The following is a 14,490-nucleotide window of genomic DNA, read 5'->3' on the forward strand; positions in this document are numbered from 1 at the left end:
GATTAGAAGGCCAGCAAGGACCATTGTGATCATCTAGCCTGACCAAACTAACACAGGCCACAGGGCTCCCCTGAATTAATTCCTGTTAGAATAGAGCATAACTTTCAGAAAAACATCCAATCTTGATTTAAAAATTGCTAATGATGGAGAATTCACCACAGCCCTCAGAAGGTCGTTCCAGTGCTTAATTACCCTCACTGTTAAAAATTTGTGTCTTGTTTCTATCCTGAATTTACCTACCTTCAACTTCCAGCCATTGTTTCTTATACTTTGTCTGCAAAATATAAGAGCCCCTTATCAAAGTTTTAATCTTCATCTGCGTTCTTTTAGACTGTGATCAAGTCACCCCCTAACCTTCTCTGTGATAATCCTTCTTAAATATTGGGCACCGGAACTAGACATTATACTTGAGTAGTGGTTGCATCAGTGCCAAGTACAGAAGTAACATAACCTCCCTGCTCCTATTCAATATACCCTACTTATACAGCCAAGGATTTCATCAATTCTTTTGGCCACGGCATCACTCTGGGAGCTCATGTTCAGTTGATTATCTACCATGAGCCCCAAGTCTTTCTCAGGATCACTGCTTCCCAGGATAAGGTCCCCCAGCCTGTAAGTATGGCCTACATTCTTCATTCTTACATGTATAACTTCAAATTTGGTCGTATTTAAACAAACATTATTTGCTTGAGTGCAGTTTACCAAGAGACCCAGATCATTCTGTATCAGTGACCCATCCTTTTCATTATTTATCACTCTCCCAATCTTTTGTCATCTGCAAAGTTGGTCAGTGAAGACTTTGTTTTTTCATGCAGATCATTGATAAATAGCATAGGGCCAAGAACTGATCCCTGTGGGACCCCACTAGAAACAGACCCACTCGATGATAAATCCCTATTTACAGTTATATGTTGAGATCTGTGTTGACCCATAACCCCTGATCTGCTCTGAGGGTGCAAGATTACATTATGTGTCATGTACTGGGGCATATTAAAATGCTTCAAGATAGTAAAATATGTGCTAGTAGAGCTGTAATGAAAGACATGCAAGTTAGTAAATGAAAGAATCTGTATAACTACTAAGCTGGGCTTACCAATCCGCTGAGGCTTGTTAGTAGTTATTATAGCAAAGGAGTTAGCAGGGCAGCTTAATTTAAAGTGTGAGATTTAGCAATAGTTTTCAATATGCAGCTTGGGATACACAAGGACAGCACAGAAGCTGGAAAGAATAGATTTCTAGGGGACCTGGGGGACTTACCGGCTGTAACACGGACAAACTACATTTATGTATTGAAAGAACTGGGAAAAGAATGATACAAAGAGCTTATGCAAGCGGAACCTAAATGATGGGCCCCAGAATGACACATAAGGGCAGTGAGCTGAGATCTAAATCAAAAATGGTCCCAGATGTGTGGGGGATGTAAGGGGAAAGGGTGTAAAAAGATGTTTACAGTGACATATATTACCTCACTTAACTCCTCTCTCTTATAAAAAGATGGTCAGACCAACCCCTAGTTGAAACATTGGTATGACAGGAAGGTGGAAACCAGATCCTCCCTGCCCATTTCCGGTGCTCTCCACTTACTGTTCTCTTCATCTTTATCTCTAGTGGTCTCCATAACTCTGTGAGTATGTTAGGTTTCTGTATAATTATGCTTATATTTGGATTTATTTGGATTTTAAACAAAATTTTCCTGCTCCTATTTATTTGATTCACCCATCTCACTCGATAATAACCATAGGTAGCTCCCTGAGTAAGGAATCTGTTACTAGTGACCTGTGCAATTTGCACCCTAAACTTATCAAAGGCTACACCTGTCAGGTAGTCAGTTTTTAATCCATGAACACAATGAAACAATTTATTTAAAAAAATGTAATCTCACCAAAAAGAAATATCAAGTTAGTTTCAGAGGATCCATTTTCCATAAAACAACATGGAGGTGGGGGAATGGTCCCATTATTGTGGGGAACTTTCCTGGTTTATACACTACCCCGGTGGACTTGGCTAGCGGAAGGATCTGAGTCCTCGCTCCAATTCCCTTTACCCAGAGGCCTGCCTGACCTTGAGGACTCCCCTTCCACTCTCCTGGGCGGCAGAGTCCTCATAACCCCGACAAGGCTGGGCCCAGGATTCCTGGGAGACTCGACTCCCAGTCTTGTCATGGTCACTTAGGACAGCGGCTACGATGTCCACACTTTGGGGTACTCTCTTCACACCAGACGCTTCCATGACCCACCAATTATTACACATAATTCAAAACAAATACAATCGATTAAATAAAATAATAAAAAAATAAGGAAAAAAATGGGACAGATAAAGGAAAACAAGTAACCCCACCCCATGGGCACAGGAAACCACAAACAGCTGTCTCTGGAATGTAAAGGAAGTTCACAGTCTGCTTCAAAACTGTTCCAGTGCCCTGGCTGTGCCGCAGGGATGCAGTGGGTTGGACACTTTCTCTGGTGGTGGCCACACGCCCTCAGACTCTAGGTGGCAGGACCCGTCTTCTCAGTGTCACACCCCCCCACACCCCAATTAGGGTTTTCATCCCCCTCCCAGTCCAGCCTGCGAGACCTCTTGACTGGTGGCATCCCTGAGCTGGGCCCTCACTCTCCAGGGTCCCCCCTCGCTCTCCCCAGCTGCTCACTGCACCTGGCTCTGGCCTGCTCCAGCCCCAGTTCCCCTCTGCCTCAGTGCTGCCGCTGCTCTGCCTCCAGCTCAGCTCTTTGGGCTGCTCCTCTGGCCCCTCTGGCTCTGGCTGCTGCAGCTCTGCTCCCAGCTCAGCTCTTCTCTCTGGTCCTGGCTGTTGTGGCTCTGCTTCCAGCTCAGCTCAGGCTGCCGCTGCTTTCTCCTTAGCTCACCTGCTCTGGCTAAGGCATCTCCAGCTCACATGGGGGATGGGACCCAGGGCTCCTGACTCCTTCATTGGCCTGCGTGCCCTGTCAGTCAGGCTGACCGGGGGTGTTGGCTTCTCCCCATTGGCCCTGGGATCTGTCCGTCTCAGGGTCCTGATTTCTTATCCACCCTTCCACTTTCTTTGGTACTGGGAGCGGGCCAGTCAAAAACCCCACTAGTTTCAGTAAGGGGTCAACAGTCCCCTTACACAATGTTAATTCTTTATTAATTGAGTCCCAGATCAGAAGTTCTATTTTTTTTTTTTGCCTGGGATCGATGTTGCTCTGACGGGCCTATAATTACCTAAGTCATGTTGTTTATACTTTTTAAATATTGGCACAACATTAGCTTTCTCCTAGTCTTTTGGAACTTTTACAGTGTTCCAAGAGTTATTGAAAAACAACATTAATGCTTCAAATAACTTCTTGGCCACCTCTTTTAAAACTCTTGGTTACAAGTTATCCAGACCTGCTGATTTTAAAATGTCTAACAGCAGTTCCTGTTTAACATTCTCCTGGATTTCTGCTTCTTCATCATCCTCGTTTGGTATGATTACATGACCTTTTCCCAAATACAGAATAAAAGTATATCGTGAACACGTCTGCTTTTTCTGAATTGCTACTGATAATTCTACCATTGCCATTTAATAATGCACTGAAAGCATTTTTATTATTCTTTTTGTTGCTAGTATATTTTACAAATTCCTTCTAATTGTCCTTAATTCTGCGGCCATAGATCTTTCCTTCTAAGCCTTTGCTTCCCTTATGAATTTTCTACAATTCCTAAATTTTCATATATACTCAAACCTAACCTGTCTGCCACTTGTCATATATATATATATAATTTTTATTGCTGCCGTCACTTCTGTTCTAAGACAGGTTAGTTTATTTTTCAACTGATGCAGCTTGCTTCTTTCTTCTTGAAACCTCCTGGAAATAGACCAGGAAATTGGTTAATTATTAGTTATTATTCATATAGTTATTGCATTTATATTATTGTAGCACACAAAGGCCCGTTCAGGTCACAGATACAGACAAACTCCCAGCTCCTGAAAGCTTACTGTCTAAAAGTCTCACGAATAAATGCAGGATTGAAGATGGAAGATATAACATAGAAGCAAATTAACATGGTGATGATGGGTGCAATTTCCTATTTTGTTGTTTTTATTTTTAAGTATGGGGAGGGCAGAGTGAGGGGGAATTGTAGGATTGGGCCAGGGAGGAGGGTAAAAATAAGAAGAGGGAAAGAAAAGGCACAGCCACACCTTATCACCTGCCAAATTGCTCTTTGTGGAGTAATTTGTGAGAATCACAACAGAGCTGAGTCTGAAGGAGGATTAGGTAGAGGCCGCAAAGATACAGAAAGAACAGCGTGGGAGACTGTGAAAAATGAAGGGGGCGGGGGGTTGGGGTTGGGACCTTTTATGGACACCCAGCCAGCCAGTTAGCTATAAAATCCAGGTTAGTAGCTGTTTTCTACTTGCTTTACCTATAAAGGGTTAAAAAGTCTGACTGCATGCATAGGTAAAGGGAAGTGAGTGGGCACCTGGCAAAAAGAGCCAATGGGAAGGCTAGAACTTTTTAAAATTTAAACAAAACTCCCCTTTTGTCTGTCTGTTGTTGTTCTCCGGAGAGAGGAGACACAGAGCAGCAATGCTGTAAGAAGTTTTAAAAACCAGGTATGAAAAATCATCAAATCGTTCCTCGAACCTACTTATCTGGAACCCCAGATATGTAAGTAGATCAGGAAATGTCTAGGAAGATGAGATTAGGTTTATTTCTTTTATTTCTGTAAGGCTTGTTGACTCCTCTGTGCTAACCCCAGGTGCTTTTGTTTTCCTGTAACCTTTAAGCTGGACCTAAAGAAAACCATTCTTGATGCTTAATTTTTATATTTGCTCTTTTTAAATTTAGCAATAGCCTACGTTCCAGATGCATTTTCTTTCTTTTTGTTTTTAATAAAATTTACCTTTTTTAAGAATAGGATTGGGATTTTTGTGTTCTACGAGGTTTGTGCACATGTTGTTTAATTAGCTGGTGGCAACAGCTGATTTAATTTGTTTTCTTTCTCAAGTCTTCCCCCGAGGTTGTGTGTGAAAGGGCTTGAGGATACCCGACAGGAAGGAACTGCCAAGTGCTCCTTCCTGGGTTCTCAAAAGAGGGGGGAAGGGTTGCACTCAGGTGCTAGCAGCACCTACCCATCCACGGTCAAAGAAAAGCTGTAACTCTGGGAGTTTAATACCAACCTGGAGTGGCCAGTATTAATTTTTTTAGAATGCTTGTGGGCCCCCATCTTCTGCACTCAAAGTGCCAGAGTGGGGAATCAGCCTTAACAGAGACAAAGCAAAGGTAAAGAATTAAAGACATTTCCTTTAATCCAAGTATTTGTAACAGTTCTCCTTAAAGAAGAGCCTGAGGTAGGTATGGTGCTAGCCAGTCATCATTCTTTCTGCGCCTTGCTTTGTGTCTGTTCCTTTATTGTCTGACTCACATGAATCAAGTAAACTTGTTTCCAAGGAGCCCTCCTACTACTGACAGCACTGATGGGCATGGTGTATGCAGGACATCCTTAGGGTTGCCAACCCTCCCGGTTTTGCTGGGAGTCTCCTGGAATCGGTGTCTATCTCCCAGAGGCTACTGCAGCCAATCTGGGAGATTTTAGGCACTAAAAGTCCAGCAGTGCAGCGCGGGGCTAAAGCATGCTCCCTGCCTACCTTGGCCACTCGCCGCTCCCGGAAGCAGGCACCATGTCCCTGCGGCCACTTGGGGGGTGGGGGGTAGGGGTCTCCGCGTGCTGCCCTCGCCCCAAACACGGACACCGCAACTCCCATTGGTCAGGAACTACGGCCAATGGGAGCTGCGGGGGTGGTGCCTGTGGGCATGGGCATCCCAGAGTCTCTCTGGTCCTCCCTAGAAGCCCCTACCAGAGGGATGTGCTGGTCGCTTTCAGGAGCCACCCGAGGTAAGCGCTGCCCAGCCAGAGGCTGCACCCCCACCACCTCCTGCACCCCAACTGCCTGCCCCAGCCCAGAGCCTACACCCCACACCCAAACTCCCTCTCAGAGCCTACACCCCAAACCCAAACTCCCTCTCAGAGCCTGCACCGCGCACCCCCTCCTGCACCCAACCCCCCTGCCCCAGCCCAGAGCCCACACCCCACATCCAAACTCCCTCCCAGAGCCCGCACCCCCTCCCACACCACAACCTCCTGCCCCAGCCCGGTGAAAGTGAGTGAGGATGGGGGAAAGCGAGCGACGGAGGGAAGGAGGATGGAGTGAGTGGGGGTGTGGTCTCAGATAAGGGGCGGGGTGGGGCAGGGCTTCAGGGAACGGGCGGGGTAGGGGTCGGACAAGGATGTTTGGGTTTATGTGATTAGACACTTGGCAACCCTAGATATCCTGCTACTACAAGAGAGGATCATGGCCTACTCAGGAAGCCCTAAGCTGTGCTTCTGTCACTAGTGATCATAGTCAATGCAGGAGCACTAAGAATTATGAATATTACAGATGGCACTGAGGTAATTCCTCTTCTACAACAGCTGATCTGAGTGGCACAGTCTAGTTCTAGTGACTTGTTCTTGTCTACAATTGGGAGTGGCCTACACTGGGAATCTGGTCTTATAATGATCACCTTTGTCACAGGGAATTTTTTCCCTAGTTTAAAAAATTACCAGCCTCTAATGTCTCCCAATTCATGTTTAATACGACATAGAATCTGTTGGGGCGAGAAACAGCACGGATACAGTTTTCAGAGAACTTTTCTCTCCTGCACCAGAGATGGGGGTTACCCGATGATCTGAGGCTGTGGTAAACCTGACGTCAGGAAGGGGCTCATCACTCATATATGGTGATGTTTGTTGCTTTTGAGTTTTATTGGATGTTTTAGCTTCATACATTCACAGATAAAACCACTGATAATAACTAAAAAGGCAGATGGGTTTGCTATTGGTTCCTTTGCGCAGCTGATGCCAGTCTCTGAATCTATATATTTCCCTTCCACTGCTTTGTTGTCACTTGTCAGACACAGAGGAGCCCGGGCAGGTGTTTAGGGGCAGCCAGTGCAGTGAGTGAGGAGACAGCAGGTCAGGCTGGCAATGAAGGGTCATCTCTCCACTCTGGTGCTGTGGCTTCTTCTCCTCACAATTCAGGACACAGCAGGTAAGTCTCCTCTGTGTTTCACCAGGGGAGCTGGGTTAACTGGAACTAAGGTGGTAACTTTTACAGTCTGCTTTTTACCATCCATGTCTGGCTCAGAGGCTGTGACTTTTCCTTTTGGGATTGGACTTTGCCACTGTTACCGAGGCTTTTCCTACCCTGAGATTGGACTAATGCAATGACCTCTGCATGGGGCTGCACCTTAAAACCATTCAGAGAATGAAGCTGGTGCAAATAGCTGCAACTCACTGAGCAGGGCATCTCACTAGGAGCATGTTACAGCCATGCTGCAGGATCTGCACTGATTGCCCATCTCTGGGTGTAGGTTAAGGTGTTACGGTGTTGGTTATAGTTTGGGTTGGGCCTCCCTGAGGGATCACCTCTCTCCCAGTGCCATACAGCCACAGCTGTGGTCAGCAGGATGCCCAAGCTGGTTCCCACTTTTACACAGGAGAGGGGTGGCTGGCAGGATGCTCTCTGTGAGGGCTCCAGGACTCTGAAATGTGCTCATCCCTTTGAACAAAAATAGCCTGAATTTGGTGACCTTCTGGGCACACTGCAAAACAGCTTTTTGATGGGGAATTTGGGGAGGTCTCAGGCCGTGCATCACATAATGAGAAATGGGTGGGAAGGAGTTTCTGTAGATGTCTGGTGGGCTGAGTTCCTGTTGAAATGGTCACTTAACGCTGCTGGGATTTAAGTGGGTTATCAATGGTGTCTAGCTGCCTAAGGCCTTGGCTAGGCCTCAGTTTCGTATTTTAAATCCCAATAAATAAATGTCTGGTTGGTCCAACTTCAACAGTTGCAAGGGTCAAGTCCTGGCTCCTCACTCCCCCATTCACTCACTGAAGCCAGTAGAAGTTTTGCAAGTGTGAGGTGAGCAGGATTTGACCCAAATATGCCCAGAGCTGATTCCTCACACTGAGGGGATGTGGGTTAGGGTGCAGTGTGCAATGCCCTGTGCTCATTAGGGTACTGGAAGCTCTGCCAGGAGGAAGATTTATCCTTCAGGAGCCCTGCCTCCCTCCCCCAGGGTTTCTGCTGGAGCAGAGAAGCTTTGAATGCTAGTTTGAGCCAACAGAAGCCCGTCCAGCACAAGCTGCGTGGCAGAGGTGCTGTATCAGGGCCTCTCACAGCCACACTGGTTTCATTCCCTCAAGGCCGCCCCTGCCTGGTCTAAGAGCTGCTCTCATTCCTCCGACACAGAGGAGGCTGCAGGCTTTTTCCCATGCTGTGTCCCAGCTCCAGGCAGATTTAACACCACTGTTGGGGGAAAAGGGGGGGCTGATCATGTGTTACAGCAGCAAGTGCTGGTGCAACGCAGAGATTGAATCTGGCCCAAAGACTCCAAAACAGATTAAAAATCATGATAAAATTGAATGTGGGACCGAGGTACTCTTTAAATAATACAGTGATTGGAACCTGCTGGGCTGGTGTCAGCAGCATGAAAATGATTCATGTGACTGGCAGGGCAGTGAACTGCTCAGCAGTAGCTGGTTCATGGGAACGCAATGTGCTGCTGCGCCAGCCTGAGAAACTGACCCTGACCTTGATAATCAAAAATATCTGTCTAAATTATTGTCTTAGAGAAAACCCTGCCCTAATGTATATGTAACCCTCCCTTTCTTCTCTGGGTTACTCGGGAGCAGGCAACACTCTCCTGGGTGCCTGATGTTGTTGACATTAAAGGAGATCCTGAGTATCCCAGTAGTGATGTTGGATAAGTGGGAATCCTCTATCCACCCGTCTGCTGCAGTCCCTTTACTCCTAAAGGAAGTTAAAATTGGCGGTGCCTCCACCTGGCTGGCCCCTGTGCACACTCAATGGCATGCCTTGGGAACCTCCAGGAATAAACCCCTTCAAATAGTAAGAATAATAATTAATAACATACAGATATACATACAGATAATAAATATAATATACAGTAACAAATGGAGCATATTGTCAAGGTTTCTTCCCCACTCTGAACTCTAGGGTACAGATGTGGGGACCTGCATGAAAACCTCCTCAGCTTACTTTTACCAGCTTAGGTTAAAACTTCCCCAAGGTACAAATTAATTTTACCCTTTGCCCTTGGATTTCCACTGCCACCACCAAACTTTATCTGGGTTCCTGAAAAAATATAGTTTGGAAACGTCTTTCCCCCCAAAATCCTCCCACCCCTTGCACCCCACTTTCTGGGGAAGGTTTGGTAAAAATCCTCACCAATTTGCATAGGTGACCACAGACCCAAACCCTTGGCTCTTAGAACAATGAAAAAGCATTCAGTTTTCTTACAAGAAGACTTTTAATAGAAGTAAAAAGAAAAGAATCACCTCTGTAAAATCAGGATGGTGAATACCTTACAGGGTAATTAGATTCAAAACATAGAGAATCCCTCTAGGCAAAACCTTAAGTTACAAAAAAGACATACAGACAGGAATATTCATTCTATTCAGCACAGCTATTTTCTCAGCCATTTAAAGAAATCATAATCAAACACATACCTAGCTAGATTACTTACTAAGTTCTGACAGGTTTCAGAGTAGCAGCCGTGTTAGTCTGTATTGGCAAAAAGAAAAGGAGTACTTGTGGCACCTTAGAGACTAACCAGTTTAGTTGAGCATAAGCTTTCGTGAGCTACAGCTCACTTCATTGACTCCATTCCTGTTCTGTCTCCGGCAAAAGCATCACACAGACAAACCTAGACCCTTTGTTTTTCTCCCTTCTCCCAGCTTTTGAAAGTATCTTGTCTCCTCATTGGTCATTTTGGTCAGGTGCCAGCGAGGTTACCTTTAGCTTCTTAACCCTTTACAGGTGAGAAGATTTTTCCTCTGGCCAGGAGGGATTTTAAAGGGGTTTACCCTTCCCTTTATATTTATGACACATATGTAACTGGCATTCACACTGCCACCATTTACCCCACCATGGAGTGTACACGCCTCTGGATGTCAGAGTCCTAGACGCGTGTGTGGGCGCGCTTGAAGATCTGCATCTGGAGACAGTGCTCTGTTGGTTCTGTGTATCAGTCCAAGGCAAAAAAAACTGCACAACCCTTCTGAGATTGGAGCTGGCTCCACCGAATGTCAGCAGCTCTGGGTCCTGGGTCTATGGGAACATCACTCTGCCTCTCATCAGACTCAGACTCCGTCTCTCTGTGGTGCCCCTTCCCTTGCAAGTACTTTCCCAAACAAGAGTCGGGGTTACTCGCAGTTCCCTCAGTAAGCTCTTGGCACAGCAAGGGTCTCTGCTCTGACTCCAGTGAAGCCACCAACAGCCTCTAGGGCTCCCTGCTCGATCAAAGCCCCTGCAGGCTCTCAGCAGCAGCTCCTGGCTTCCTAGCAGCAGCTCCTGGTATGGACCGAGCTCCACAGCAGCAACCTCACTCCCTTTCCCAACATGGGGTCCACCGCCTGCTCTCCCTGCAGGAGGAAGTCTTCCCCCCCCTTACCCCAAGGCATCATGGGATTTGAGTCTCTAAGGCTAGATTGCAGCACACAGGCTTTTCCCCTGGAACACTCCCAATAAAGTTCAGAGGCCCCTTTCATAAGGGGTGCCTACATATATTTCACAGACAGCTCAGTAATTGTAGTGTGCAGGGGGCTGATACCCAGCAAATGGTGAGCAAACCAATCGTCAAGCAGGTTACTTGGAGTTTATATTTCAAATGCCCCGGAAGTTCACATATAATGTGCTGGGGTGAGAGCCTATCACACAGCTGTATATGACCGAAAAGCAAAGAATTCTGTGGTGATTCCTGGTGATCAGACTAACAATGCAGGGGATGGACAATTGTTACCATGTGAGGGATAAATTACAACTCAATTATTTGTAGGATAGTGTCATATAGTGATGCCAAGCACATGTTCAGTTGAATGTTACACCTCTACACCGATATAACGTGACCCAGTATAACACGAATTTGGATATAACGTGGTAAACAGCGCTCTGGGGGGCAGGGCTGTGCGCTCCGGCGGATCAGCGCGTCAGCATGGCTGGCTCCGACACGCTGCTCTGAGCGGCTTGTTAAGGGTGCCGGACCAGGGCTGAGGGGTTGGATAAGGGGCAGAGGGTCTCGGAGGGCGGTCAGGGGACAGGGAGCAGGGGGGGTTGGATGGTTCGGAGGTTCTGGGGGTGGGGAGGTCAGGGGACGGGGAACGGGGGTGTTGGATAGGGCGTGGGAGTCCTGTGGGTCCTGTCAGGGGACGGGGGTGTGGATAAGGGGCGGGTTAGTCATGGGACAGGGAGCAGGGGGGTTTGGTAGGGGGTGGGGTCCTGGGCTTTATTAGGGACGGGGGGGTTTCTGGAGGGGGCAGTCAGGGGACAAGGGGCAGGTGGACTTAGATAGGGGTGGGGTCTTTGGAGGGGAGGTTAGGGGTGGGCGGTCTCTGGAGGGGGTAGTCAGGGGACAAGGAGCGGCAGGGTTGGATGGGTCAGGGATTCTGAGGGGTCAGTCGGGGGCGGGAAGTAGGTGGGGGTGGGATGTTTGGGAAGGCACAGCCTTCCCTACCCGGCCCTCCATACAACCATGTTAGTGCTAACAAAAATGAGTTGCTGACTATTAATAACGGAAATGTTCAAGGCCAAAGCAAGTTCGAAATAACAGGGTTTCACTTGCAACGCGGTAAGATTTTTTGGCTCCCAAGGACCGCATTATATCGGGGTAGAGATGTATTTTGTGGGATTTATGAGCAAATGTGCATCAGGCCCTGAATATTTTTATTTTCTATGGGAAATTTGACTTTACTTCACATGATGCAGACAGAGTGGTGCAGGGGAGTAACCATGAAGGGGAGATCGTAACGTAGCTACTTTTCCCTTTCTCTCAATGCCCCCGTGCCCCTCCATGAGCCCTGAGTAGAGGCCAGGCCACTCTTTGCTGGAAGATGGTATTTCACAATTATTGACCTCTTTAAATTGTGCAGACAAACACATTTGTAAAATTATGTGGTGTCCAGGCAAAGAAATGAAAAAATATCAGAGATAGATCAAAGCTCATGATACTATTAAAACCATCCAGTCATGTTATTCAATCTGTCTTTAACGTTTTAACTCCCATCTACTCCTCTGCCAGAGTGGGGGTGAAAAACTGCAGGCTGAAAAGTCACCTTTTAATGCACCCAAACTGCACTTATCCTCCCCTCACCCCTGAGACGGGGAACTGCCGTCCATTGCCCAGCACTGCCTTCGCTCTGCCTCCTGGTTCATTTCCTCTGACAGAAGAAGGGCTGACTGGGATATAGTTTGAGACCCACTGAGCTAATTCATGCAGCATGGTTCACACTCGTACTCAGAACTTTTGTTACTGTTCAGGGGTGAGTTAGAGATATTGGAGACCTTCACACTGACATCAGCCATCCACATCAGCTATAATGTCACCGTAACTCGACCAGATTGATTGAGCCTTTTGCAAACAACAACATTTCCCTGGCTCACCCCACCCCACCCTGCAACTTCTCTACCTGAGACTGTGAAGCACACCCCACAATCTAGAGGCCCCTCCCCTTCCCACCCTCCCTCCTGCTCCCCATATTGCAGACCCCATTCCCCTCCCCACTACTCCCTCATGCACCTCTGCTCCAGACCCCCACCTCCCTGCCCCTCCACATGCCTCGCCTCCCTCCTTCCTGCATCCTTCTCCAGACCCCTCTGCTCCCTTCCCAGCTCTACCTCCTCCCCCCAATCTATACCCTCCTCCCCTGCCCTTTCTCCTGACACCCACAGTAGACCCCTCCTCTCCCTTCCTGCTGACCCACCTTTCTAGAGCCCCCTTCCCTCTCCTCACCATCCCTTCCTCATGCCCTACTCCAGACGCCCACCCTACTCTTCCCACTCCTCACTCCTGCACACACACCACCTGCAGCCCATTTCCTCGCAACCCCTGAATCTTCCTCCTGCCCCCCTGCTCCCCTCACTCTCCCCCTCCTCCTTGCACAGGGTCTCTGCGGCCCCTCACGGTCCCACGGTCCCTGTCCAGCCCCGTGAGCCATACAGGAGCAGCTATGTTGCTGTGGGCTTCAGTCTCATTGAAAACAGTGGAAGGTGGCAGCCAACTTGACTCAGGGTGGCCTCACTCCCACATGCTGATGGACTGTAGGGAGATGGTGGCATCTCGCTGGCTTCAGCCCCAGTGACAGTGACAGGAGATGGCGCCATTTGGAATAAGGGAAACTCGGTGAGTTGGCGCCTTTCATTGTGTTCTCACGAGACAGGTAAAAACACCCCAAATCGCCAGAGTGGGGATAAAATGGGGAGAGCTGCAGCACTGACAGCCCCGAGTGTGAGGCCCTGAGATGTGAGAAGGTGGCACCACGAGGCAGTTCTGGGCATGTCCCATTCTCCTGGCTCTGGGCACGGATCTCCTGCTGCCGGGCGTGGACTCTGCTGTGATAATGCTGGGGAGGGGGCTCCCTGCTTGCTCTGACCCTGCTCTGTGTCTCTCTTTGAAGGTGCTGATGAGCTGAGGCTGGCAGATGGAGGCAGCCCCTGTGCCGGGAGAGTGGAGGTTAAACACCAGGATCAGTGGGGGACGGTGTGTGATTTTGACTGGGACATGGAAGATGCTGAGGTGGTTTGTAAGCAGCTGGGATGTGGAGCTGCTGTCAGTGCCCCTGGCTGGGCTCATTTTGGAGAAGGATCTGGACCGACTTGGCTGTATGAAGTTGATTGTGGTGGTGACAAGTCAGCTCTTTGGGACTGCAGTCATGTAACCCTTCTGCCCGTCAGAGTTGGCAGCAACAAGGGCCGGGTTCAATATCTAGGGGTTCCATTCCAATAACACAATGCAAACTGGCTCGAGCCCCCACCCAGTGACCTGGGACAAATATATACCACCCCCGCTGGGCGCCTCCAAGAGGCAATACTTCCCCTCTCGCAAGCACATAGTCTGAGTGTAGCAAAAGTCTTTTAATAACAGAGAGAAACAATGTGGCATTATGTTGGGGAAACACCACCAACCGGATTCATAACACAACCCATGAGCAAAAACAACCCACCCCAGGCAAATTGGGGCATGCCCTTTTCCCTTTGGTTCTTGAGTCCAGCAACCCCAAAAGTCCAATGCCCCAAAAGTCTCTGTCCCTGGTCAGGGCAGCCCCAGAGTTCGAAAGTTTATCGGCGGAGCTTTACCTCCCAACCTGGGTGGAAATGGGACGGGGGTAAGAGGCACCTTACGTGATCTGAAGCTGACCGCCCCATAGCTCCATAGCGGCGCTCCGCTCCGCTCCGCCAGCCGCCCCACAAAACTCCTTCGCGCAGCTGCGCTCCGCTCCGCCAGCCGCCCCACGAACTCCTTCGCTCAGCTCCACGGCCCACAAGCAGCTCCTGCCATCCACACACTGCTCCGTGTTGAACTGCTTCACCAGCCGTCCCGCAAACTGCTCCACAATATATCTTCAGGCTCCCCCACTACTTAACACAACACTCAGTGATTTCAGCGCTTAGGTGAATTCAGCTTATAATAG

At 48.4% G+C, this 14,490-nt stretch overlaps 1 protein-coding gene across 1 annotated transcript in view; it reads left to right on the plus strand.

The window, feature by feature from the left end:
• Window positions 1-6,163: 6,163 nt before the first annotated feature.
• The window catches only part of LOC140907395 (scavenger receptor cysteine-rich type 1 protein M130-like), a 265,485-nt gene continuing 257,158 nt past the window's right edge, over window positions 6,164-14,490 (plus strand). The window contains 3 exon segments of the mRNA XM_073333292.1: window positions 6,164-6,168; window positions 6,969-7,051; window positions 13,477-13,728. Coding sequence (XP_073189393.1) covers window positions 6,164-6,168; window positions 6,969-7,051; window positions 13,477-13,728 — 340 coding nt within the window.

Source organism: Lepidochelys kempii, chromosome 1 (assembly GCF_965140265.1).
Source record: "Lepidochelys kempii isolate rLepKem1 chromosome 1, rLepKem1.hap2, whole genome shotgun sequence".
NCBI classification, from domain to species: Eukaryota; Metazoa; Chordata; order Testudines; family Cheloniidae; genus Lepidochelys; species Lepidochelys kempii.